The sequence below is a fragment of the Oryza glaberrima genome, chromosome 1, assembly GCF_000147395.1.
Source record: "Oryza glaberrima chromosome 1, OglaRS2, whole genome shotgun sequence".
NCBI classification, from domain to species: domain Eukaryota; kingdom Viridiplantae; phylum Streptophyta; class Magnoliopsida; order Poales; family Poaceae; genus Oryza; species Oryza glaberrima.
Genome location: NC_068326.1, coordinates 26,398,870 through 26,423,661, shown reverse-complemented (window position 1 = coordinate 26,423,661; position 24,792 = coordinate 26,398,870). Strand labels below are relative to the sequence as shown.

Genomic DNA, 24,792 nt, shown 5'->3' with positions numbered 1-24,792 from the left:
AAGCCAGAGCTTTGCTATTGCAGAAGGCAAACCACAGCTCGTGTACCTTTGCTGAAGCGTGAAGGCAGTTTTTCTTATGTGTTTCTTGTGTGAGATTGGGGTTTCATATATCTGTATGTGTGTGTTTGTGTGGACATCTAACTTACTGGTGTTTTGCAGACCTAAGTATCTTGGATCCACTTGTGATCGAAGGTCTTGACTACTTTTTGATCCATAGTATTTTGTCAAATAAATTTGATATGTAGCTTTGGTGTCCTTAAATGGCATGGCTATTTTATAACCGTAGCGGTGGCAGCTTGGAAATTTGCATTGCTCGTGTAGACAGGGACAGAATATTTTTTGGCATGTGCTCTTTTGCTTGGAGTATTGTGTGCTTTATATAGCGGATTGAGCTATGTCTAGAAGCGCTGAACAAGAATCCTTACAGAATAGGGGCACTGAATAAAATGTCTCTTCTCCGCATGACCCTGATTCTTATTTCCTTTTTTGGGATCGGTTTTATCATTCATATATTCAAGCATATAGGTGCAATGGTGAAGTTGATTTCATTCTCTGTTTTTGGCTTAGTGTCTCCTATATGTAGGATCGAATCACAAGAACTAAGCCAACTAGAGGAGGGTGAATGGTTGGTATACCCAAAAACCGAAAACTTTAGCGGAAATAAAAGTTACCCTCGAAATCGACGGAAGTCGGTCTGACCGAGATTGATCTGTCGGTCTGACCTAGTGGATGCCGTCGGTCTGACCGGTGTTGAATCTCTGGTCTGACCGCCGAAGTCGCCTGCCACGCCTGTCGCCGCCGCCGGTCTGACCGCTTCGCCACCGCCGGTCTGACCGCCGCTTGCCGCCGGTCTGACCTTCGGTATATCGCCAGTTAGACCGCCGAAACCCAGTGAAACACAAATCAAAGAACTCTAAAAGTATATGACAACTTTATTGATTCTCTCTGTGTTTACAAAGTGCACCAACAGCACTCCTTACAAAAAAAAATTTCGACTAAACTTGAAACCCTAACTCAAAACTCAACTCAATTACTCTCTAAAACGATACCGGAAAGCCTCACGCTCCCCCTCTATTTATACATGAGGTAGGCAGCCTAAAGTCACGAACCAAACTCGTACTAGAAGTCCTAATCCCTATAGGAAACCTCCTAGTACAAGAAACAAACTCTACATAACCAATCATACCAAATTTGGACTCCTTCCAAATTCGACTCCGCATCCCATACGCATACAATACCTCCATCGTATGCCATATGGAATCTTCACCAACCACGTGCATCAACTCTAGCCTAAGTATCCCGCATGATATCGGACCACCACGGACATCGTCTTACCACCAAGCCGACTCCCGGTCCATCACCGCAAATACTCTCCCGAGGCATCGAGTCACCTACACATGAAACAAACAAAGAAACCATATTCCGAGACCAAGCTATCACCAACTTGACTCATTGTTAGCAAACAACAGTATTACATACGTATAGTATCCATCTAGAAGCCATAACCATGAAACAATCACGGATATCCAAAGAAACAACCCGAAACCAAAACCGACACAGCGTCGGCCGGTCAGACCGCGGGCCGGCCGGTCTGACCGCTCAACACAAGCCGGTCTGACCGGCAACCACCGCCCGGTCTGACCGGTCCCGACAAAACAGCAAACCTTGTTCATCACCTGAAAATCAATTATCTCCAAAACCACTTCAACAGTAATCTCCAAATATCAAAACCAATAATCACATATGACAATTGTTCATCACAGAATAAGAATCAAAACACACGTTGATCTTACACTATATATTATGGTATTAAGAAAAATACATTTCAGTACATGCACCATGTTTTTGTCTTAATTTTCTGCTGTACAGTTTACCCATCTACCTTTTTGGTAGCTCTTGCACATCATGATCCCCACATCATAATATATATTTCAGTCATAGTTGGAGAGAAAAACTCGAATTTGTTATGAGCTTATGAGGATTTAATTGATACCAAAAAATGGTTTTGCAGAGTTGCATTTAAAATCTGAAGAAGTTACTACTGCAATGTATAACAATGGTGGGGATTCCGCCTCAAGATCGTCGAAAAGATCAGGTCTGACTTTCATCCACCCAGACATGGTCATAGTCATTACTCGATTGAGATCTTTTTTGCTCCTAATTTTACGAACCCTTCCCTTTGGTCCTTTTGCCGATATAACTAATGTAATTGCTGCCAAGTTGACAAACAAGCGTGCCACTGTTAACCAAAATGAAATCAATGTTCCAAAAGACCGTGACAACTGTGAACAAATCAATAAGGACTCTACAGATAAGATTCAGACAGCCCCAACAATTGGATTTGATAGCCTACTCATAATGTTTTTGTTTTTTAATATGATATATTTGTAAGGCTAACACCAACGTTCTGATTTTATGATACAGGCAATGAAAATGTTGTGTTCTGTCATGACGCCCGTGCATCTACCATCTACAGACAATGCCGAACTATCGTACGGTACACCCAACACGCATGCCATGCCTCTCCGGGCAGTACATTCGTATAACTCAAATTTAACATGTTGATTTATATAACTTTGCATAAATGTGAACCTGATTTCATTCTCGACCTCTTGTTAATGGTGTTACTGAAAATGCAGACGTGCCAATTATGTCCACTATTTTACCAACACCACGTTATATATTCTTCACAAGCCTTGTATACATTAAACCCGAATTTTGGGCGTAGGCAAGCATGAACTTGTGAAGTTAAAGTTTCTTTTATGTGCCATTAACTTGTGAAGGTAACTTACAAGGTCAAGGTTTTCTTGATCCGTAGGCTGCCTTGAACTTCATAGATGGCATGGCTATCCAGCTTTATTATCCTAAACAATAGTATTAATCTGTTTCAAGCATATCCTGGTGGCAGTGGACAGTGTAGGAGACGATGTGCTCAGCCAGGCGCTCAGCAGTAGTATTGAGTGTAAGTTTAATAGCTTCCCTGTTTTGCATTCAACCTATTTATTGTATTGCGTCTAAGTAGTGAGTGTTAGTTTTTTATATTTCTAAAGACTAGGGTATGGGTTATCTGTAGGTTGTCACCAAAGTTTAGCATCTTTTTAAATTTATAATTAATTTATATGAGATGTGATATCCTTGTTCTCTTTTTCTACGTTAGGGGCTAACGAAAGAGAGTGGATTTCATCCTATTATACTTGTGCTTAGCATCAGCTCAAAGCATTTGCTACAGTTATCAACAAGTGGATGAGTAAAGGAGGGCCAGCGGCGCGTAAGGCCGTCCACGGCTAGGCGCAATGAGCCCACGAGGAACAGGTGGCACGGTCTGTGCGTGGTGCGGGGCTGCACGGCGAGGCACACAGTTTGCTTGAGTGGGCTGGTGCTGTGAGCTGCAGAGATGTGAGCTACGGAAGGATGGATGGCGCAGGATTATGGATCCTGAATATTTGTGATGGTCCAATATTCAACATAATCGAATTGATGTTCAGTTTTTCACATATTCCATTGTTTTTTTTACATTTTATATTTTTCTTCTATCAAACCAGATCAACCTGTAGAAGAAACAAAGTAACGCAGTTTTTTTTTCAGTAACTTCTTTGCAGCAACCTACAATGTCGATACAAAGTTATCTTTTCAGTGCAAAACTTTTGTTCTCGCTGGTAATGTATGAAAAAAATATAAAGAATGAACATAGTTATTGTTTTTGTTATATCAAGGTTTTCCGTTGCAACGAAATTATACTTAATGCTTATGTAACGGGTCCTCCTGATACGCGAGTGATCGCGGGACGGACGCATGTGCGATCAGGAAACGGTAAAACAGAAAGAAGCCCACGCACGCAATCACTTGCCCCCAATCGCTACGGGTCTCCCTGCTGCATGGTTGCCGCTCCATGTGGGCCCATCGATAAAATTACAAACTAAAACAAATCGTTACGCGTGCATGGTTGTTGCACCACTTGAGCCAACCGATATAAATATTACAAAATAAATCGAACAATAAGTTAAAATTTACCATAAATAAAAAATCTACTATACTCACAAATGTTACCGTGTATAAATTTTCGTGTATAGATTTATTTACATGGCAACTTTGTACGCATAAAACATTTGTCCGTCAAACATTTGAGTCAAAATCCATAATCTGGATCAGACATAAACATTCAGGATATAGACTTTAAATGTGTACACTTTAGGTATATACACTTTTTTTATAAACTTTAGGTATATAGACATTAGGTATACAAAGTTTAGGTGTGTATACTTTAGGTATATAAATATTGGGTGTACAAACTTTAGTTGTATAAACTTTAGATGTGTAAACTTCAGTCGTATAAGCTTTAGGTGTATAAACTTACTAAAATAGTGGGAGGGGGCCTGATCGCTACGCGTGACCGATCGCACGGTAGTTTTTTCGCTTTTCTTAGCCCACATCCGTTTTCTTCAACGGACACTATCTTGTGTTTAAAAAAAAATTGTCCACATAGCCTTGTTTTGTTTTCCCAGCCATTCAAAATTCACATGTTTCGGCATAAATATTAGTGTTGTTTTGCCTAGAGAAAAATATATAGAGAGAGTCTTTATACATTTAAACTATATATAAACTTTAAACAAATACAAATAAAACGTCCAGATGGGCCTGGGGCAGACCACATGCATAGCATGCCTGCTCGATGGGCCTTCCGTGGAAAACATGCAAGCAAAACGAGAAAACACTATATAGAAAAAATAAGTGAGAGCCTGTGATTAATCAAATTGTTTCTCGTATTTGCCAAAAAGAGAAACTAAACAATCCTGGAACTTTAAATCTAATCGCGCGTGGCGAGCACGAGCGTGTTTACACCTAAATTTGGCACCTATGAACGAAATAGAGGAAAATTGTCAAAGTTTGGAAAGTGTCGGATTTCCTTCACAGCGCCGGTCATACCACAGGTATGTGGGCGGTCAGACCGTCAGGGTCCGAGTCGAGTCTGTTCTCATCGGGTCTCGGGTTTCCTTACTCGGAAAGGCATGTTTCGTGTTTTCATTGGTTTCTATCTCGAGTTGGATGTGGAGGAGGGCTTGTAAAGAGCAAGACCAACCCTTATTTAAAGGACAAGGCTGGTTCATTGTAAAACCCCGAATACAATCTACTTGAATCATTATTTCTTGACTACCAAGGGTCCAAGCCTAATCGATCTGATGGCATTAGAATAACAACACGTGCAGTACGCCAGTACGAGCGCGCGTTTGTAACATTTGTTTTGCACGTCTGTGGATCTGCTTAATTATGCAAGGTAGGCTTGGCTTCACACGCATAATAAAGCTCAGTCCTGGATAACCTTGGCGTCGGTATTGCTACCAACGGCGTGGCCTTCTTCATCACGATCCCAAACTTCTCGGACAGGTCAGGCTGAACGCCCTGCGGCAGCTTCCAGTCGAACGCCTGCAGCAGCATGGCGACCGAGTAGGCCGTCATCTTCTCCGCCATGGCTATCCCAGCACAGATCCTCCGACCGGACCCGAACGGGAAGTAGTCGAACTGGCTACCGGTGAAGTCCCACTTGTGGCCTTCGTCCCCAGCAAACCTCTCAGGGTTGAACTCGAGTGGTTCGTTCCAGACCAGAGGATTCCTCTGGATCGCCCAGACGTTGACGAACACGCGGCTGCCCTCGGGAACGTGGTAGCCACCGACCGTCGAGGCGGCGCTCGGGCTGTGCGGCACCATCAGGGGCAGCGCCGGGTGCAGCCTGAGCGTCTCCTTGATCACCATGCGGAGATAGTGGAGCTGCGGGAGGTGCCACTCCTCCACCACTTCGTCCCGGCCCACGACGCTGTCGAGCTCTTGCTGCGCCTTCTTTAGCACCTGAGGGTTCTGCAGCATCTCCGCCATGGCCCATTCCACGGTGTTCGACGTGGTCTCCGTCCCGCCGACCACCATGTCCTGTTGACGACGAACATGGTGATTAGTGGAAGCATTTTAATTTAGGCTTGCTGTACTAGGAACTTTGCTCAACGGTATGTTATGAACGAGTAATACCAAGAGGAGGGCCTTGACGTTGTCCATGGTGAAGGGAGCTTTACCGTCGCCGCCTTCCTTCTCCATCTTGAGCATGCATTCCAAGAAGTCCGTCGCCGTCTCGCCGCCGTCCTGCTGGGCTTTCATCCGCTGCTGTATGATCTTGGCGAACATCAGGTCGAACCGTGACCTGAACCGCTCCATCTTGCCCCGGATGCCCTGCAGGTCAAACGGCGCCAGCGCCGGGAAGAAGTCCGAGACGTTGGGCGTGCCGAGAAGCTCGGTGACCTCGGCGACGAGGCCCCTGAACTCGCTCCCCACTGCCGCCCTCTCGCTCTCGCTCCCGATGGTGCCTCCCCACATGGCGCTCGTGATCACGTTCATGGTGTTGAGGAACATCTGTGCGCCGACATCGACAGGCTCGCCGGACTTCGTGTGGAGGTAACGTAGGGTCGACCTGAACTCGTGCCGGCGGAGATCGTGCACGTTGGCGAGCCCCGACGGGCTCAGCATCTCGTGAACGCAGAGGCGGCGGAGCAGGCGCCACATGGGCCCGACAGGGTTGCCCACGATGTTCTGCACGCCGCCGAAGGAGACCGCGTTGCCGGCGTCCGGCATGACCCGATTGGCGAAGACGGAGTCCTGGTCACGGAGCACCTCGCGGGCTAGCTCCGGGGAAGTGACGACAATGTCCACCTTGGAGCCGAGGCGGATGGAGAGGATGGGCCCGTGCTTGGCGGCGAGGCCAGCGAAATAGGTGTGCAAGTTTGGGTCGATGAAAGGGAGGCTGCCAACGAGGGGAAGCCCCGCCGGTCCGGGTGGCAAGCGGCGGCTGCGCCGCCGGGTGACGACTAGGTACAGCACCGTTGGCACAAGCAATGCAGCGTAGAGAACGTTTGCTGGTGCCATGGGCTGCATGACTTTGGAGATGCGTCACTGTGAGAAGTAGCAGCAGTATCTTATCAAATGCCACGCTCTACCTAAGCGATCTATAAATGCCACTGTCAGCTAGCTTCAGGCCGAATTTGAAAGGTATCAGTCGATGAGGACAATTGAGATTCTTGTTTTGTCGACGTCTATCCAATCATTCTGATCCTTCCATTCTTTAATCTATTACTACTTGTTCAAATCAGTAGTAAAATATTCTCAATCAATATAGATGATTGGATTGAGAATTGGGCGGAGACAGGAGTAGGGCAGCTAGGGCTGCAGCCCTACTCCTGATCTTAAATATACATTGAAATTCCATTTTAAAACTTCAAAAACTAGAAGATAAAGGCAAAATTATATAAATTCAACTAATTGAGTCCTATGTTTGAATAAATTCTAGCTCCGCCACTTTGAGATCCAATGATCCTCTTGGGGGGTGTGTGGTGATGCCGGTGTATGTATGTATGTATGTGTGTGTGCGGCTAGCATTGGGTAAAGCAAGAGGGCCGGGATAGAACTAGACGATGCTCAAGGGAGAGGAAGATGGTAGAGACAAAATTTTCTATAACTAGATGCTATGGCAGCCGTTATTTGCATGTGATTTAAATAGTTATAAAAAAATTTAAAAAAAATGGTAACAACAATTGGGATGACATAAATCTATATAGACAAACATGCAAAGACTAAATTTGATTAATAACCAATGAAAAAAATAAAATCAGACAATGAATAATATTGTGCAATGCAGATAAAATTTGTTATTTTTATTTCTTCATTTGTAGCTCGAATTTAGACTTGCATGTGTGGATAAGACCATAATTAAGGGGCAAAAAGGGCTTATCTCAATTATAAATACTCATGTAAAGTACGTAAGGAAGAGATGTAGCACAAATAAGTAATTGTGCCTAAGTGAAAAAAAAATTAAGGTGGTTTTGAGTTAAGGGGACATTTCTAATGGCTTCGGATTTATAACTTAAAATTTAGAGTATACAATTTAGTAGTTTAAGGTGTGCTTTTTTAGGAACATAGATGTGAAATCATTTCATCAATTTAGTGTTTTGTGATGAACAATTCGTTGTGTGAATGTCTGATTAATTTTGGATGAAGTGTTCTGGATGAGAGAGTGTAGCCAGCTATAAATTTAGAGAAAATTCAATTCAAAGAAAAAACAACCCGGTAAAAAAGATAGCACAAGAAGTTTTCCCTTCCATCAAAAACACAGGTCGAACATATTTATCTCCTATATATAACACTTCTGTTACATTTTGAACAAACGACGTTAGACTGAAGTAGAGTAATATATCCTTAGAATATTTTGCCTTTCGTTTTCCTGGGTGAGCCTACTCGCTGCCAGCCTCCTGTACCCGTTTTAGCCACTGCCGCGCGGCGGCGCCTGAGTCCACGACGCGCCCGTGCCTGCTCTCGTGCCGAGCTGCACAGCTGCTTGATGCTCGCTCCTGTGCTTGCGCCGCTGCGCGGCCCACGCCGACCGACGCCTTGCCAAGCCTACTTGTCGGCCTCCCGAGCCGTTGCCACTATCACGCGTCACCGCCATGAATCCGCATCCGCAATGCGCCTGCACCACCCACTGACCCACACCACCATGCCTGCCCCCGTGCCGAACCGCCTCTTTGGCACTTGGCTCAGTGACGATGAAAGCAAAGAGCAAATTTAATTAGCCTAGGATTTCTCTACTCTGATCCAATCTAATGTCATTTACTTAAAATGGGACCGAAGTGTTACTTATCAAGAAAAATCGGTGACTTCTTCTAACTTAAGAGGAAAATTTCGTGTGGGTATTTTTTTTACCGGGTATAGCCAAAGCTATAGCGCGGGGGGGGGGGGGGGGGGGGGGGGGGGGGCCCCCTCCCCCGCTCCCCTTATAGGGACTCCTCCCACTTCTCCCCTTCCTTCTCCCCTTCTTCCCTTCCTACTACAGTACACCAAAAAAAATTAAAAAAAACAAAAAAATTATGTATAGAAATACTATATATAAAAAATTTGAATTCAAATTTAAATTTGAATCGGGTATGTAAGCTTTTAACTTATAAACTTTGGATCTATAAACTTTAGGTGTATAAACTTTAGATGTATAAAAATACTATATATAGAAAATATTTGAATTCAAATTCAAATTTGAATCGGATATAATTCAAATTCAAATTTGAATAGGGTATATAAACTTTAGATGTATAGAAATACTATATATGAAAAATATTTGAATTAAAATTCAAATTTGAATCAGATATTTGAATTCAAATTCAAATTTGAATCGGATATAATTCAAATTCAAATTTGAAACGGGTATATAAACTTTTGACTTATAAAATTTAGGTCTATAAACTTTAGATGTATAGAAATATTATATATAAAAAAATATTTGAATTCAAATTTAAATTTGAATCGTATATATAAACTTTTGACTTATAAACTTTTGGTATCAAAACTTTAGATGTATAAACTTGAGGTGTATAAACTTTAGGGGCATAAATTTACTAAAATAGGAAAGTAATACGGTGCCAAAAAAAGAAACCAGGTGGAGGGGGAGGAAGGGGGATCTGACCGCCCTGGGCGATCGATCGCTCGCCCAGTAGCATTTCCGAGCTATAGCACGTAGATGTGTTAACAGTGAAATTTGGTAAACCCCTAAGAGAATTATCACATCGTCAATAGTCGGATTCCTGCTATATTCGGTTAAGGAAATTAATCTATTAAAAGAAGCTTATCTAGAAGTGACCGAGTTCAAGGAGTATGCGGCATGGCAAGTTATCTACTTCCTTCGTTTCACAATGTAAGACTTTCTAGCGTTGCCCACATTCATATAGATGTTAATGAATCCAGGCATATATATGTGTCTAGCTTCGTTAACATCTATATAAATATGGACAATGTTAGAAAGTCTTACAATATGAAACAGATGGAGTATTAATTAGGAATAGTTTGTTAGTTTCCTTTTTATCTTTAGGAAAGTGTGTTTAGTGTCCTATAAGACTTTAGGAAAGTGTGTTTAGTGTCCCATAAGGACTTTACGTTTTCCTTCTATCATTAGGAAAGTTTTTTTCTTATTCTACAAGGACTAGTATCTCTCCATGGGTATAAATATGTACACCTGGGGTCATTGTAAACTATCTCTCGATCAATACTACTCTCGGCACATTGCCACCTTTTTATCTTTTCTACTGTTTATTATCCAGCGGAACTTGGCACCTGACGTGAGGCTGCATCGGTTTTCGATCGCCGGCGAAGGGGTAAGTCTAATGTTCCGCTGGCCCTGGCAATTGTATTGGCTTCATCGGCGTCGTTCAAAGCTGCATTGCTCTGGTTTGGCTGATATTGCCTACCTATTTATCATATCAATTCAGCTCTATCGGCTGCTTCTTGTTTTAGGGTTTCTGCCAGTATCGGCTAAATCATGTTGCTAGATTATATTAGCTTAGACATCTACCACCCTGAAAACTCGGTCAAGGGCTTGATTGTCTACATATTATATTTCTTTTCATACTTAATACTGCATCAGTTAAGTTTGATCTACTAAGTCGTGCTTAGAACCATAATCTCAAGCCTGCTTCTTGATTGCCAATAAGGGTTTCATCGGGGTTTCAGCCGATGAGTTATCTAGACATTGCATCAGCTTACAAAGATTGCATACATATTGGATTTAGCCGATCGCAACAAAGATTACTGTTTATCTAATCTTGTGGATTTAATGACATCGGACCTCCAGCTGATATATGCTTTAACCTTCGGATCGATGCTTATCTACCATATCATTATTAGCCGATTGGTTTCTACTTGATTATATTGTTATTTTATTATATCATCATCAGCCGATTGTCTATATATCATTATTTACATCAAGTGTCAGACTCCACATCAAACACATAGCCGATAACTCAAAACCCTATCACTATCGGCTGGTATCGGCATCGGCTGGAATTACTCCATCGGCTTGACAGCCAATCGGCTTATTGATCTGATGTTTATATATCTTGTCAGTTGTAGGACCAAACTGACTGGCACGCCTGCATCTCACCAAGATTTGGACATGTACTGGAGCTAAGCAGATCTCCCAGGCTAGTGTGTGTTTTTCGCATCAACACATTTTTGGCACGCCCAGTGGGACGAACAATATGTCTGATGAGGAAGTCAATGCCAAGAAGGAACAATCTCCCAAGCCGATGGTGAAACACTTCAAGACAAAGTTGATGAAGTAGTTCATTGCGCCTTGTTAAATCAGTTTGGAGTTTTCGCGGATACATTGCAAAATTTGATCAAGAGAACTGTTGACGAGTTAATTGTTTAAAGACGCCAGCTCGGGTTGCAGATTGCAGGACAACAACAAAATCGGTTCAGGGGGCAAGCACATCAGTATCAACATGATGAGCCATATCAATATCAGCCAAAAGAACTTTGTCAATATGGGCATCAATATAACAGTCATTTGGTCGATAGAATTGCAAAGATAATAGAGGAGCAGTTTGGAATAAAGACCAAGGAACAAACTTCTGTGTATCGGCTGCCATATCCTGAGTGGTTTGATAGGGTTTCATTGCCACATCGAGGTTCCAGACTTCTCCAAGTTTTTAGGGCAAGATGATATATCTATAATGGAACACATCAGCCGATTCTTAGTGCAATGTGGGGAGGCATTGGCTGAGGAAGCTCTGAGAGTTAGATTTTTTTTTCCACTGTTTTTGACTGGATCGGCCTTCACATGGTTTTCATCACTACCATTGAATTCTATCGGAGGATGGGCTGATCTTGAGAAGCAATTTCATGACTACTTCTTTGCTGGCATCGATGAGATGAAGCTTTCAGATTTGATATCAGTTCAGCAGCAAGAAAGAGAATTGGCTGTGGAATATATTTAAAGATTTCGTGATATCCGCAGCCGATGTTATAGTCTGAGCCTAATTGATGAGCAGCTAGCAGATCTTGCATTCCAAGAATTGTCAGCACCTATCAGAGATAGATTCTTTTGCCACGAGTTTGACAGTCTAGCTCATCTAACGCAGACAGTATCGGCTCATGAAAGCCGATTGCAAGAAGCGAAGGAAGATCAATTTTGGAGTTATCAAGACCAGACAGAAGATAATTTTGAAGCATGAGTTCTCATACTCCAAAATTGGGGGGCATGTGTTAACAGTAAAATTTGGTAAGCCCCTAAGAGAATTATCACATCGCCAATAGTCAGATTCATGCTATATTCGGTTAAGGAAATTAATCTATTAAAGGAAGCTTATGCAGAAGTGACCGAGTTCAAGAAGTATGTGGCATGGCAAGTTATCTATTAATTATGAATAGTTTGTTAGTTCCCTTTTATCTTTAGGAAAGTGTGTTTAGTGTCCTATAAGGACTTTATGTTTTTCTTTTATCATTAGGAAAGTTTCTTTCTTGTCCTATAAGGACTAGTATTTCCCAATGGGTATAAATATGTACACCCGGGGTCATTGTAAACTATCTCTCGATCAATACTACTCTCGGCACATCGCCACATTTTTATCTTTTCTACTTTTTATTATTCGGCGGAACTTGGCACCTAACGTGGGGCTGCATCGATTTTCAATCACCGGCGAAGGGGTAAGTCCAATGTTCCGAGCCCAGGCAATTATATTGTCTACGTCGGCGTCGTTCAAGGCTGCATCAGTGCATTCGACCTCTTGAATTGCTCTGGTTTGTATGATATATTTGCCTGCTTATTTATCATATGTCTTAGTTAATCCAGTCTCAGTATCTCAATTTAGCTCTATCGGTTGTCTCTCACTTTAGGGTTTCTACCAGTATCGGCTAAATTGTTTTACTAGATTAGATTAGCTAAGGCATCTACCACCTTAAAAATCAATCAAGGGCTTGATTTTCTAGATATTATGTTTCTTTTCATACTTAGTGCTACATCAGTTAAGTTTGATCTACTAAGTACTGCTTAGAACCATAATCTCTAGCCTGCTTGTTGACTGCCAATAAGGGTTTCATCGGGGTTTCAGCCGATGAGTTATCTGGACGTTGCATCGGCTTACAAGGATTGCATATAAGTTGGATTTAGCCGATGATAACAAAGACTTTACTGTTTAATCTAATATTGTGGATTTTATGACATCGGACCTCCAGCCGATGTATTCTTTAACCTTCGGGTCAATACTTGTTCTATCATATTATTGTTAGCCGATTGGTTTCTAGTAGATTATATTGTTATATTGATTATCATCAGTCGATTGTATGATCATTTACTTAAGCGCCAGATTCTGTATGGGACATACAGCTGATTGCTCAAAACTCTATCGGCATCGGCTAGTATCGGCATCAGCTGGAATTACTCTATCGGCTTGTCAGCCGATTGGCTATTTGATCTACTGTTTACATATCTTGTCAGTTGCAGGATCAAACTGACTGGCACACCCACACCTCACCAAGATTTAGACCTGCACTGGAGCTAAACAAATCTCCTGTATCAGTGTGTGTTTTTTTGCATCAACGACGTGGAAAGAGGTGATACAATATTTTATTTTGTAGGTCTTCATCGGATGAAAAGATAGATAATGGTGGACTTAGGTGGTATGACTTACCTGTAGCTAGCAGTTATAGACTTGTCGTTCTATTTGTACATGCTCTAGGCCTTGTTTTTTTTGCCCTTCATGTCACATCGAATATATGGACAGATATTTAAAGTATTAAACATGGTCTAATAACAAAACAAATTACAGATTCCGCCAGAAAACTGCGAGACGAATTTATTAAGCCTAATTAATCCGTCATTAGCAAATATTTACTGTAGCCCCACATTATCAAATCATGTCGCAATTAGGCTTAAAAGATTCGTCTCGTAATTTACACGCAAACTGTAAAATTGGTTTTTTTTCACATTTAATACGTGTCAAATATTCGATGTGATGGTGAAAAGTTTTTTTTGTTTTGGGAACTAAACCGCCCCTAACACAAGTTTTGATTCATTTTTTTAAAAAAAAAAAGAACAGAGCAACTAGGTAGCGCCTCAAATAAGACAACAGTATGATCGCAGCTGGTCGAAAAAACAGAATGCATCACTATGGTATATTCCTTGTAAGTTTGAGGGAATCTGGCCAGCCGGCCATGTAGAACTCACTTAATATTTTAGTGTTCAATCTTGGTGGTAGTATTATTCGTATAGTACATGCTGAGCATCTCCCTAAAACTATTCGATCAATAACATGCTTAGTAGTTAAGAAAATCTGTAATGATTGTCAGGTATGCCCCCATCAGCTTGTGTCTAAATTTCTATCCAGGGGCAGTTGAAGCTAGGTATCAAAACTACTGAGATACCAAGGCCAAAATAAGACAAATCAAAGGAGACCATGTACTTGTTTAAAATTTAGAGAGATATGTGCACCTATCAGGGAATTGTTTTTTTTTCTTCGAATTACTTATATGTAAAAAAAAAAGAAGAATTACCTCCCATCTGGATGTCCGCTGCCATAGTTACTTCGACCACCCCAGGCAATAAAACTGAACTTTTAATACATTAAATTAAGCCGAACCTCTAACACGGTAAGCGCATAAAAACTACTCCCTCCGTCCCATAATATAAGGGATTTTGGAGGGATGTAACATATCCGGATTTTGGAGGGATGTAACATATCCATGATACATGGTCAGAGGATATGTCACATCCCTCCAAAATCCCTTATATTATGGGATGTATCATGGATATGTCACATCCCTTCAAAATCTCTTATATTATGAGACGGAGGGACTCAAGTTTGTTGGCGCGTAGAACAAGCTGTTGATATCTATGGTTCGTACTTTCATACTCCTTCCGATTTTTAATATTTAATACCTTTTACTTTTGACAATGCATCTGACCATTTGTTTTATAAAAAAATATAACTATTATTTGTTTTGCTACAATCAGTTTTATCATTAAACTTACTTCCAGTATGAATGATCAAGCATATGTCCAATAGTTACGTCAAATATTAAAAACCGGAGATACTGCAACACATGCACAGTGAATTTGTTCAAAAAGGAATTAACACCTTTGTTTTGGATACTTGTTGCCAGATCTATATTGAAACTTTTATCACTTGATTTTTGGCAAATTGATTAATAAAGCATGTGGATTTCACCAAATTCAAATGATACCACAAAATTTGTTAGAGAGTGCCAATTAATACCATGACTTCCATTTATACCACATAACTAGATAATGTCACTTTTGCCCCCTTTCTAACTCTCTTACCTTCACTTTTTACTCCTAAATATCATGTGGTATTAATTGGTACTTTCCAAATTTTATGGTGTTTTTTATTTTGGCCAAATCTTTATGCTAAGAGTTGAATTCTCATAAAAATGTGATCCTTGGATTTTTAATACACAACACCGTTGACTTGAAACATAGGTTTGACTAACCGTCTTATTTAGAAAATCTTGTACAAATATGCTTAAGGTACATTTAATGATAAACCAAGTAACAACAAAATAAATTATAATTATGTATTTTTAAAAATTAAATGAATGGTCAAACATATGTCTAAAAGTCAACTGTGCCATTAAAAATCGGGGAGAGTATCGTATAACCACATAACTTTCATTCATTATAACCTAACTATTTAAAAACAATATAAAAATTGAAACGGTAATTGTAGCCAATACTGAAAAATATTTGAAAATGGAAAAAAAATCATTTCGCCATGGTAGCGCAATCCACTGAATTCCTTATTCCGATTGCCTGCCTTGCCTATAAATATCACCTCAACACATAGGCTATATGTATTAACTTTTTCTTACTAAATTCTTACTAGCACTAATGTTATTAAATTCTTGCTAACATCGATGTGTCATGCTATGAGTATATCTAGATTTTTTTTATAATTTTCATTTGCCTAAATCAAACGGTTGAAATGATTGTTAGTAAATATTTAGCAAGAATAATTTAGTACATGTACCAGTGCTCTTAAAAAATCACCTCACCACGCAGTACTATGCAGAGTGCAGGACTTCTTATTTTCTTTCTTTCTTTTCTTTTAGGGACAGAGTGCACGACTTGAGCCAACCTGGAGTGGAGATCAGAAATCAGATCGATCGTCCTGAAGTAATGTGCAGTGCATGTATTAGAAAATTTTGAAGGTAAATACTCTGGTTCGCCTCCGAAAATGTTTACGGTCAAGTCCACATAAACTAACACAAATAATTAACTGGATTGAGTTTCCTCTAATTTGCCTTCTCTCTAACTTAAATTACTGATCTGTGGGCCTTTTACGCAGCAGGATCATAGGTCAGTGACTTTAACTTAGAGAAGTAATTTAGAAGATCTTCAGACTTTGGCCTGAATATATATTACAGCATGGAAATGACTCGCCTGATAATAAAATCGAAAGTACTTTGCTTGCAGCTGTACTTGTAATAAAGTCCATACTCATGCATTAAGAGATAGACGACGAGTAGTTTGTATAGCAGTAGAGCACCAATTAATCGCAGCACAAATGACTGTTCCTTTTTTTTTTTCATTTTGAAACAGTCCAAGATTGATCGATCCAGTACTGCGCAACATTATATAGCATAATATTGCGTGAATTCTTGATCAGCAAACTGCCGGCGATGTCTTCTTCACTCCAGTGCCCCGACGACCCGGCGCCATCCATGAACGTGGAGGCCGTCCTCCACATGAAGGAAGGTGTCGGCGAGACCAGTTACGCCAAGAACTCTACGCTTCAGGTCAGCACTCCACATCGGCTCGTCACCATCCATATCTAGTTATCTACGCACACCGCATACGCCCTTGGTTAATCCTTGGAAAAGTTAATTGGCGCTATGCATGCACGCACGCACGCGCGCACCCGTGTTGTTCCTGCAGAAGAAGAGCATGGACACCGTGAAGAGCCTCGTGACGGAGTCCGCGAGGGACGTGTACGCGTCGCTCAAGCCTGAAAGGTTCACTCTGGCCGACCTCGGCTGCTCGTCGGGGACGAACGCTCTCGGCATGGTGGAGGAGATCGTCAGGAGCGTCGCCGAGGTGTGCCGCGGGTCGTCGCCACCGCCGGAGTTCTCGGTGCTTCTCAACGACCTCCCCACCAACGACTTCAACACCATCTTCTCCCGCCTTCCCGAGTTCACCGGCAAGCTCAAGGCCGACGCCGACGCCGACGCCGGCGACGACCCGATGGTGTTCCTGTCCGGCGTCCCCGGGTCCTTCTACGGGAGGCTGTTCCCCAGCAAGAATGTGCACTTCGTCTGCTCCTTCTCCAGCCTGCACTGGCTCTCTCAGGTACGATGCGCGCGTCGTACGAACATGCAATGTTCGATCGGTTGATTTTTGTGATGATATCCTTGTCAGTTGTCTAGATCATGTCGTTTTAAAATGCACATTTCTCAGGTTCCTCCCGGTCTTTTGGATGAGACGAACGGGCCCGTGAACAAGGGGAAGATGTTCATATCGAGCACGAGCCCTCCAGCCGTGGCAGCGGCGTACTCGAGGCAGTTCCGGAGAGACTTCAGCCTGTTCCTCAGGTCACGCGCCGCCGAGGTCGTCGCCGGCGGCCGGATGGTGGTCTCCATGCTCGGCAGGGAGGGCGAGCGCCACGCGGACAGGAACACGACCCTGCTGTGGGATCTCCTCTCCGAGTCGTTCGCCGCGCTGGTGTCACAGGTGAGCCAAGTTTTCACATAGCGTCTTCGGTCGTGCATGACACGCGCAATATGCATTGACGCCGCGTGTGGCCGTACGCCGCGCAGGGGGTGGTGGAGCAGGGCAAGGTGGACGCGTACGACGCGCCGTTCTACGCGCCGTCGATAGGGGAGATCGAGGAGGAGGTGCGGCGGCAGGGGTCGTTCAGGATGGAGGTCGCGCGGGCGTACGAGGCGAGCCTGAGCGGCAGCGGCGACGCGAGGAAGGACGGAAGGACGGTGTCGATGGCGGTGAGGGCCATCCAGGAGTCCATGCTGGGGCACCACTTCGGGACGGAGATCGTCGACGCGCTCTTCGCCAAGTACACCGAGCTCGTCACGGCGACCATGGAGAGGGAGGAGGTCAAGAGCGTCCAGATTGGAGTGGTCCTCACGAGGCTGTGACCTGTCAGCTTGGAGACTCAGGGAGCCCTATGTGTATGTGTTGACTTGTGCCGTTCAGTGTTACAAAAGAAAGTTCTCAAAACAAACCAGTTTTGTTTCTTATGGGACGAAGGGATGTATGAACCTAAGCAATGTATGATGGTCATCGTTCCTAACTCACCTCCTTTATTTTTCACACATATATTTCCTAAACTGTTAAATAGTGTTTTTTTAACAAAATTTTTCTATAAGAAAATTGATTAAAAAAGCATATTAATCTATTTTTAAAAAAAAATAGCTAACACTTATGAATCGTTTCGTTTTAGTTCCAACGTCATCCACCGAACACAGCCTAATGTTCGTGAGAACATCACCTAATTCGGTCATTCTGAAAGAGTTTAATGGCCTTATCGAATGAAGAGCTCCCCCCGTCATCAAAATTTCTGACTTTTTAAAGTCAGTTTGGTCACTTAATTCTTTTGGTATATATTTAAAAAAATTACAGGAGTGAGTATGTACGGCGGAAAAAACATACTCATGCATTTTCATATAACCAAACATCCAGACTACACATCTTAGACAAAAAAAACCTTTGGTCAAAATAAGTACAGTTTGACTCTATGCTTGTCAGGGAGTCATTCCTTTTTCACAGGCTCACTCTATGCCTCACCAGAGATAGTCAATACTTTTTTCGGGAATACGCCACAGGCGCATTTTTTCTATTAAGAGAAATAAAAGTTATTTACAATTAAAGATCGAAAAACAGCAGGGGACCGATACTGGAAGACAGAAACAAAATGGCCTGGGATTTGTGAAAGAAATGATGGGATTGCCGAGTTTGCCGCCTGCCAGAGCGCCGCTTCCTCCGTCATTCCCTTCGCAACATCGACCCAGATAGTCAATACTCAATACTCAATACTAATTTCTCACCTAGAAAAGAGTTACTTAACTCCGACTTGCTTTTAATATGGTCTGTAACTAAACTAAGTTTTGGCACTAAATAAAAATTATCCTATACTTTCGACATAAGCAGGTATTTTTCTCCGAGCAATAACCAATTAGAAAGTCGAAATTTCCTGTCAAGACTCGCTGTACAGTGTCTCACCAATTTGAAGCTTCTTCCGCAATTTGTAGAAACCTCATTAAAAATCATGAGTGATGTTCTTCCTCGTTAGAAGATCCTGTTTTCGTTGATGTTGTTTGAGGAACAGTCGGATGGCTGTACTTCTTGAAGACCCGCTCTTGGTTTTCCCGCCACCATTCTTCAGCCTGATTCTCTGCAAATTTCTTCTTGCTGTCCGACAAATTTAAGGAGACAGAAAATTTTAGATGGAAAGGATGTAGCAGTTTAACATCTAGATTGCAGCATGGATAGGGAGATGTACCTGAACCGGACCCGCTTGAATACTTTGCTACCATCCTTCAGCTGGATAAGTGTGACATATACACCAGGTTCAAACTGCTCAATTAATTGAACTTCTCCATGAGTATCATGCTTCGGTACAAAATCGTTAGGAACCATTGCGTGGTGTTCCATGCCACGATGGGAAGGGGGTTCACTTGTAAGTGAAATGGCAGAGCCACTTGCAGAACTGGCATCTTGTGACATGAACAAGTAGCGTGTACTTCCTGACCTATGATTGGAAAAATCATGTAATGCATTTCCACCACTAGACAGTTGAATACCATCATGATCCATAGGATTTAGAAGCTCAGAAGGATGACTTCTTTGCTCCCTCAGCAGTGCCTGCACCTGATTTTGTAAGGCTTTCAAGCTTTCTGCTGCATCGCTGGGCAGTTCATGCACTATACCATTGAGCTGCAGAAGAGTGGATGATTAGGTATCCGGTGACATGAAATAGTCATTAGATTCATTCCTCCAAACATGGATGATATTCTGTTTCTACAGCCATTTAGTAAAGAAAATAAATTCAATAGAGAAGATCCCTAATAACATCCAAGATCTGAACCACAATATTATCAAAAGGATTTTACTATACCTCGTTATCAAGAAATTTAACAAACTCGACCACAGCACTGCATCTAGTATATTCTTCCATGGCCATAGAGACAACTGTTTTAGTTTTCTTATCTGATATCTGAAGCTGCTCGTGTTGGGCCTCGCACTTTTGTTTTAAGCTATCAACCTATTGAAAACACAATGGTTTATCAGAATAGCTAGCTGTAACAAGGTACAGAATAAACAGCAGTTTCATTCTTGCCTGAGATTGCAGCTTCAACATTTCTTGATTCAGCAATTCGTTAGACTTCTGCAAGTTATCTATATCAGTTTTAGGGAATTGCGGGATTGCAGGTGCAGGTGATTTTGTTTTCTTTGTGTATGGAGATGGTGTTGAGAGTGCAGGTACTGCAGGTGACATAGTTACAGCTGGTGACATCGCCGTGGGTTGAAGAGCAGAGAAGCTAAGATCTTTGAACTGTAGCAAGGAAGAAATTTGGGATGCTCTCATATCATTTCTTGCAGCTTTTACCTCTGTATACTTGACTGATTCCGCTGGTGCTGTTGTCCTGGAAGGCCTTATTTCTGGCCTCTCAAGCTTCTCTCTCCCATCAATAGAGCGACGAGTAACAGCATTTCTTCTGTTAGAATTGTTGCTGCCGGTCTCTGCGGCTTTCAATTTTAGAAAGCATGAATCACACACACGATGTGGCTTGCCTGGAGTTGGTGCTAGAGCAGCCTTCAACACTTTTCTTGAACTGCAAGCATGACAATGAACCAGCCCACAGTTGTAGCAATCATGTCTCTTTCTAGTGAAACCAAATGCTTGCCTGCAACCCGTGCAGACAGATTGATCTGCACCTGATACCCACTTATGTATGCAAATACATGTTGTGAAATTTGAACCACATGATATACTCTTGACATGCCGATCTTTAAGTGCTTCAACAAGACATGGCTTCTTCCTGTCCTTGAGATCACCATGACCAAGTCTTCCATTGGCACCCATTCCCCATGTATATACTTCACTTCTTGAAGTCAAAACTGTAACATGAGAAGCTCCACATGAAATCTCTTCAACCAACTCACTAGCCAATCTATCTTGAACTAAGCAAGGCTGCTTGCCATCAGATTTTGGATTTCCAAGCTGGCCATTGCTGGAACTACCCATGGTAAACACACGACCAGATGTAGCTAGGGCAACAGTCATATTATGTCCACAAGCCAGCTGATGAAAATTGTACTCTAAAAGCGCTTGAACACATTTAGGAACTAACCTAGGCTCTTTGTCCCCATGGCCAAGGCGGTTCTTATCTCCATCACCCCAGGTATATAACTTCTTAGACATCACATTTGCACCTGTCTGATTAGTAACCTCCACAATTGCTGCAGAATGCCAAATTCCACATGCAACTTTGATCGTTTTGAATCCACTCAAGGCTTCTACCTCTTTTGGGTATGCTAAAGTTTCACGGTCACCATGTCCAAGAACACCAAATGTTCCATCACCAAATGTGTAAAGTTTTCCACTTGATGTGGTCAAAGCAGAATGCCATGAGCCACATGCAACAGATAGAACTTGAAGACCTTCTAAGGGCCCTGAGACTTTCTTTGGAAGCCAGTAGCTAACTTCAGTGCCACACCCAAGCAGTCCGACATTGTAAGAACCATCCCCCCAATTGAATAGATCACCGGAAGTAGTCACAGCACAAGTATGGAATTCTCCACATGAAATAAGATCAACTACGGTTAGTGATAAAGACTCGACAAGCTTGGGGCGACTAATATCAGCATCAGTTCCGTGACCTAGGCGCCCACCAAATTCCTCACCCCACGTAAACACCTCTCCTTGCCTGGTAGTAAGAGCTACATGTCTCGTACCACATGCTATCTGATTAACATCTAACACGACATCAGATTCTAAAGGTTTGGGGATCAAAACATCTACTTTTGAGCATGAAGAGCTTGTGTGCCCATCTGATGGGGTTACATCAGTCCATACTTCACCCCAGACATAAACATCACCAAGGGATTCTATGTCATCTGTTCCAGAACCTTGACTGTAAGAACTAAGGGCACTAGAAATACTAACCCGGCTACTGTCTGCAGCACTTGTTCTTATCATATTTAGACGATCAAATCCCACATCTGATTTTCTGAAACTAAATGAATTGGTTCCACAGTAACCAGCTGAGTTAAAACTGCGTGAAATATTTGAAGTAATATCTAGTGTTGAATCATAGGAATGGCGATCTTGATAATAAGTTACTTCCTGGAAAAAAGAAGGAAGGCGCACTATATTAGAATATTTGTAAAGACTTGCTGTCTCAGAATATACTATACATCCTAATTATATAGGGGCTTATAATTCTCGAAGAGGAGCAGAGTTAGTTGATAGAACGAGGAGAAGAGTTGGTAACCAAAATCTAGATAGATAAAAGATTCAAAGTGGATACCTAGCTCCCACATGTTACAGAGCGGAGTAGAGTACATAACTAAAAACTAGATTGATCAAAGTAACATTTTAATGATGTATGATTTTAGTATGTACATATCTTTTTTTCAGTAACAATCATAGAATTTTGGTGGATGAGTTAATTGTTCAGAGCAAAACAAAAGATAGGGAGCTGAGGCAGTCTTAGCCTGGACTCATCATCCTGGAAAAGTTTATGTTCCATCTTGTCTAGAGGGTCTGCACTCCTAAAGTTTAGGTGCTTTTGTTTCATGTACATTATTGTAAGCTAGTAACCCCTACTTTTACTTTTGCTGTATAAACCTATAACTTTCATTATAAATTGAACTAAATTTCTTTTCTCGAAAAAACTTACGGTATTATGGTATTTGTGCGTTATATGCATATCTACGATGCTTGAGTCATTTTTTCCTTCTAAAATGGTAACTGTATAGCAAAACTGAACCATGAATATAGTTGCGTACAGAGGCACAGAAATTCCTGTAGGAAGGTCGAGCATAACTCACTTCAGAAAATGATACTCTATCCTTGTGTTCGTTAATCAAAGATTTTTTGCGGAATGAACTTATTAACCCCTCAAGTGCTGAAAACCAGACTTCAACTTCAGCTTGATCCTTACAAACCTGCAGAACAGAAAGAAGTTCATACTAGGAATGTCCTCTGCAGTGCATGCTATCATAGACTCAACCTATGCTATGAATCGAAAAAAAATAAGTATTTATCATAAGCTAATGATTGGGACTTAGATTGAGTGAATTACATAATTTTATCTTTACCATACCAGATCAAGTGAGCGTTGCCCGTTTTTAAATATGAGGGAAAATGATAAATAATCCTTCTCAGGGTGTAAAAACCTCCCAAACACAGCCTGGTGAAAAGTTGATTAGTAGGATAGCAAGGTACCAGCTTGATGGAAGTTTATGCTCTTTTGCAACTATTGTTGTTTAAGAATATGGAGGACTTACAGTTCTCTGTCCAGGAATGATCTTAGTGACAGAAGACAGTCTGAGGAACTTTTCCTTTTTGTGAGAAAACCAAATTAAAGATGTTTCATCCTGCAATACATAAAGGTCAAAGGGACATAATCAAATTTGGTATCACCGACATCAAGCAATCGGCACATACTTGGGGCTTATCGCTTACGCTAGAAAGTCTGAACGCACGGATCTTGGGTTTTCCTCTCCGGCTATACTTGATGAGTTTAGTACCTTTCTTTAAAGTAATAAGGGCCTTGAGAATATTAAACATGGAGCATTAGTGTTAGCCAATAGTTTGACACATGCACGCACAAATACAAAAGGAGATCAATAAAGAAGGCATCACAATTGTGTCTAGAATTGTACAGTTTCATCTGGTGTCATCTAAACAGCAACATGTCAACATCCTATTGTCAGCTTTACACAGTCACCTGCATAAAAATAAACAAAAGAGACCAAGCTTGAGTAGCAGTATCTGTGTATCACAGGAACCGATCAACCCACCCGCCCTCCAAATCACATTTGCATTCAGCAATCAGAGAAATAACAAGTAGGCTGCACAGATGGAAATGTCTGTAGTTTGCACTTAGTTTTTCCCCCTAAATTCGAAGACATGCAGGTGCTCGGTTGAATCAGAATTATTACTTTTTGAACTTTTGTACATTCTCTCTTTTCTCTCTTTTTTTCCTCCACCCCCCTTCCTCATGTACCTTACACTCATTTATATCGATGAAATGGCTGACTCTACCTTCTTACGTCAAAAAAAAAAAAAAAATCAGAAGAACTCACATATTTGCGCCGGCCAGCTAGCGTCCGAGTCTACCTGCATGAACCCCCAATCCCCATGCATTTCAATACAGCACTATCATCCGCAATGACATACAAATTTGCATCTAACATCATGACCTAATTAATCACAATGGAATCAAAAGCCAGACGAAACAGACATCAGAGTGCAGGGAGACGGCTCACAGATTAAAAACTGGGGGATTTAGACTCCATCGAACCAACCAAAATGCTAGCCCAGGCATCCGCTGCGAGGGGCTGATCTCTTCTAAGGGCGGAGACGAGATTAGCGGCTTATTGGGCGGAGGAGGAAGAACACAGGGATGGTTGGTTAATCTGCGCTCCGTTTGGTCCGAACGCCACGAGGACGAGGAGGAGAACGGAACGGGATGGATTCCACGTTACGGGCCAACTGAAACGTGTTTCGCTGGATGGGCTTGGGCCTAATTAGATCTATAAGGCCCGGTACATTTACCACTGTTTTACATTTGATTAGGTCTATTTTCCACTTGTAGAAATCGGAATTCTAGGGTGAGATAAAATTTTGAGCTGTCCAAAAAAGGTGCTTAATTGTTTTTTATTTGTGCGAGGAGATATGAATTTTTATTTTTTTGTGTGAAATTCAAGTTCAATAAAACATAATACAAAATGTA

The 24,792-nt window shown here is 41.8% G+C and overlaps 3 protein-coding genes across 6 annotated transcripts; 1 reads left to right on the top strand and 2 right to left on the bottom strand.

The window, feature by feature from the left end:
- Positions 1–5,259: 5,259 nt before the first annotated feature.
- LOC127785431 (flavonoid 3'-monooxygenase CYP75B137-like) lies at positions 5,260–6,912 on the bottom strand. Its single transcript, XM_052312914.1, has 2 exons — positions 6,016–6,912; positions 5,260–5,919 (listed from the first exon to the last, which is right to left on the bottom strand). The coding sequence occupies exons 1-2, from the start codon at positions 6,910–6,912 to the stop codon at positions 5,260–5,262; spliced, it is 1,557 nt and encodes a 518-aa protein (XP_052168874.1).
- A 9,801-nt stretch (positions 6,913–16,713) lies between these two features.
- LOC127760351 (probable methyltransferase TCM_000336) lies at positions 16,714–18,060 on the top strand. The gene is made up of 3 exons (XM_052284590.1): positions 16,714–17,161; positions 17,270–17,542; positions 17,629–18,060. The coding sequence occupies exons 1-3, from the start codon at positions 16,760–16,762 to the stop codon at positions 17,962–17,964; spliced, it is 1,011 nt and encodes a 336-aa protein (XP_052140550.1). The 5' UTR covers positions 16,714–16,759; the 3' UTR covers positions 17,965–18,060.
- A 194-nt stretch (positions 18,061–18,254) lies between these two features.
- Positions 18,255–24,478, bottom strand: LOC127760286 (PH, RCC1 and FYVE domains-containing protein 1-like). 4 transcript variants are annotated; one of them, XM_052284520.1, is made up of 11 exons: positions 24,326–24,478; positions 23,720–23,784; positions 23,502–23,606; positions 23,342–23,431; positions 23,158–23,244; positions 22,883–22,999; positions 20,166–22,175; positions 19,944–20,090; positions 19,329–19,762; positions 19,049–19,237; positions 18,255–18,818 (listed from the first exon to the last, which is right to left on the bottom strand). In XM_052284520.1, the coding sequence occupies exons 2-10, from the start codon at positions 23,735–23,737 to the stop codon at positions 19,093–19,095; spliced, it is 3,153 nt and encodes a 1,050-aa protein (XP_052140480.1). In that variant the 5' UTR covers positions 23,738–23,784; positions 24,326–24,478; the 3' UTR covers positions 18,255–18,818; positions 19,049–19,092. The 4 variants fall into 4 exon arrangements, with proteins under 4 accessions (XP_052140480.1, XP_052140479.1, XP_052140478.1 ...); XM_052284519.1 differs by adding an exon at positions 24,143–24,176 and having other exon boundaries at positions 18,256–19,237; XM_052284518.1 differs by having other exon boundaries at positions 18,256–19,237.
- Between the last annotated feature and the right edge of the window lie 314 nt (positions 24,479–24,792).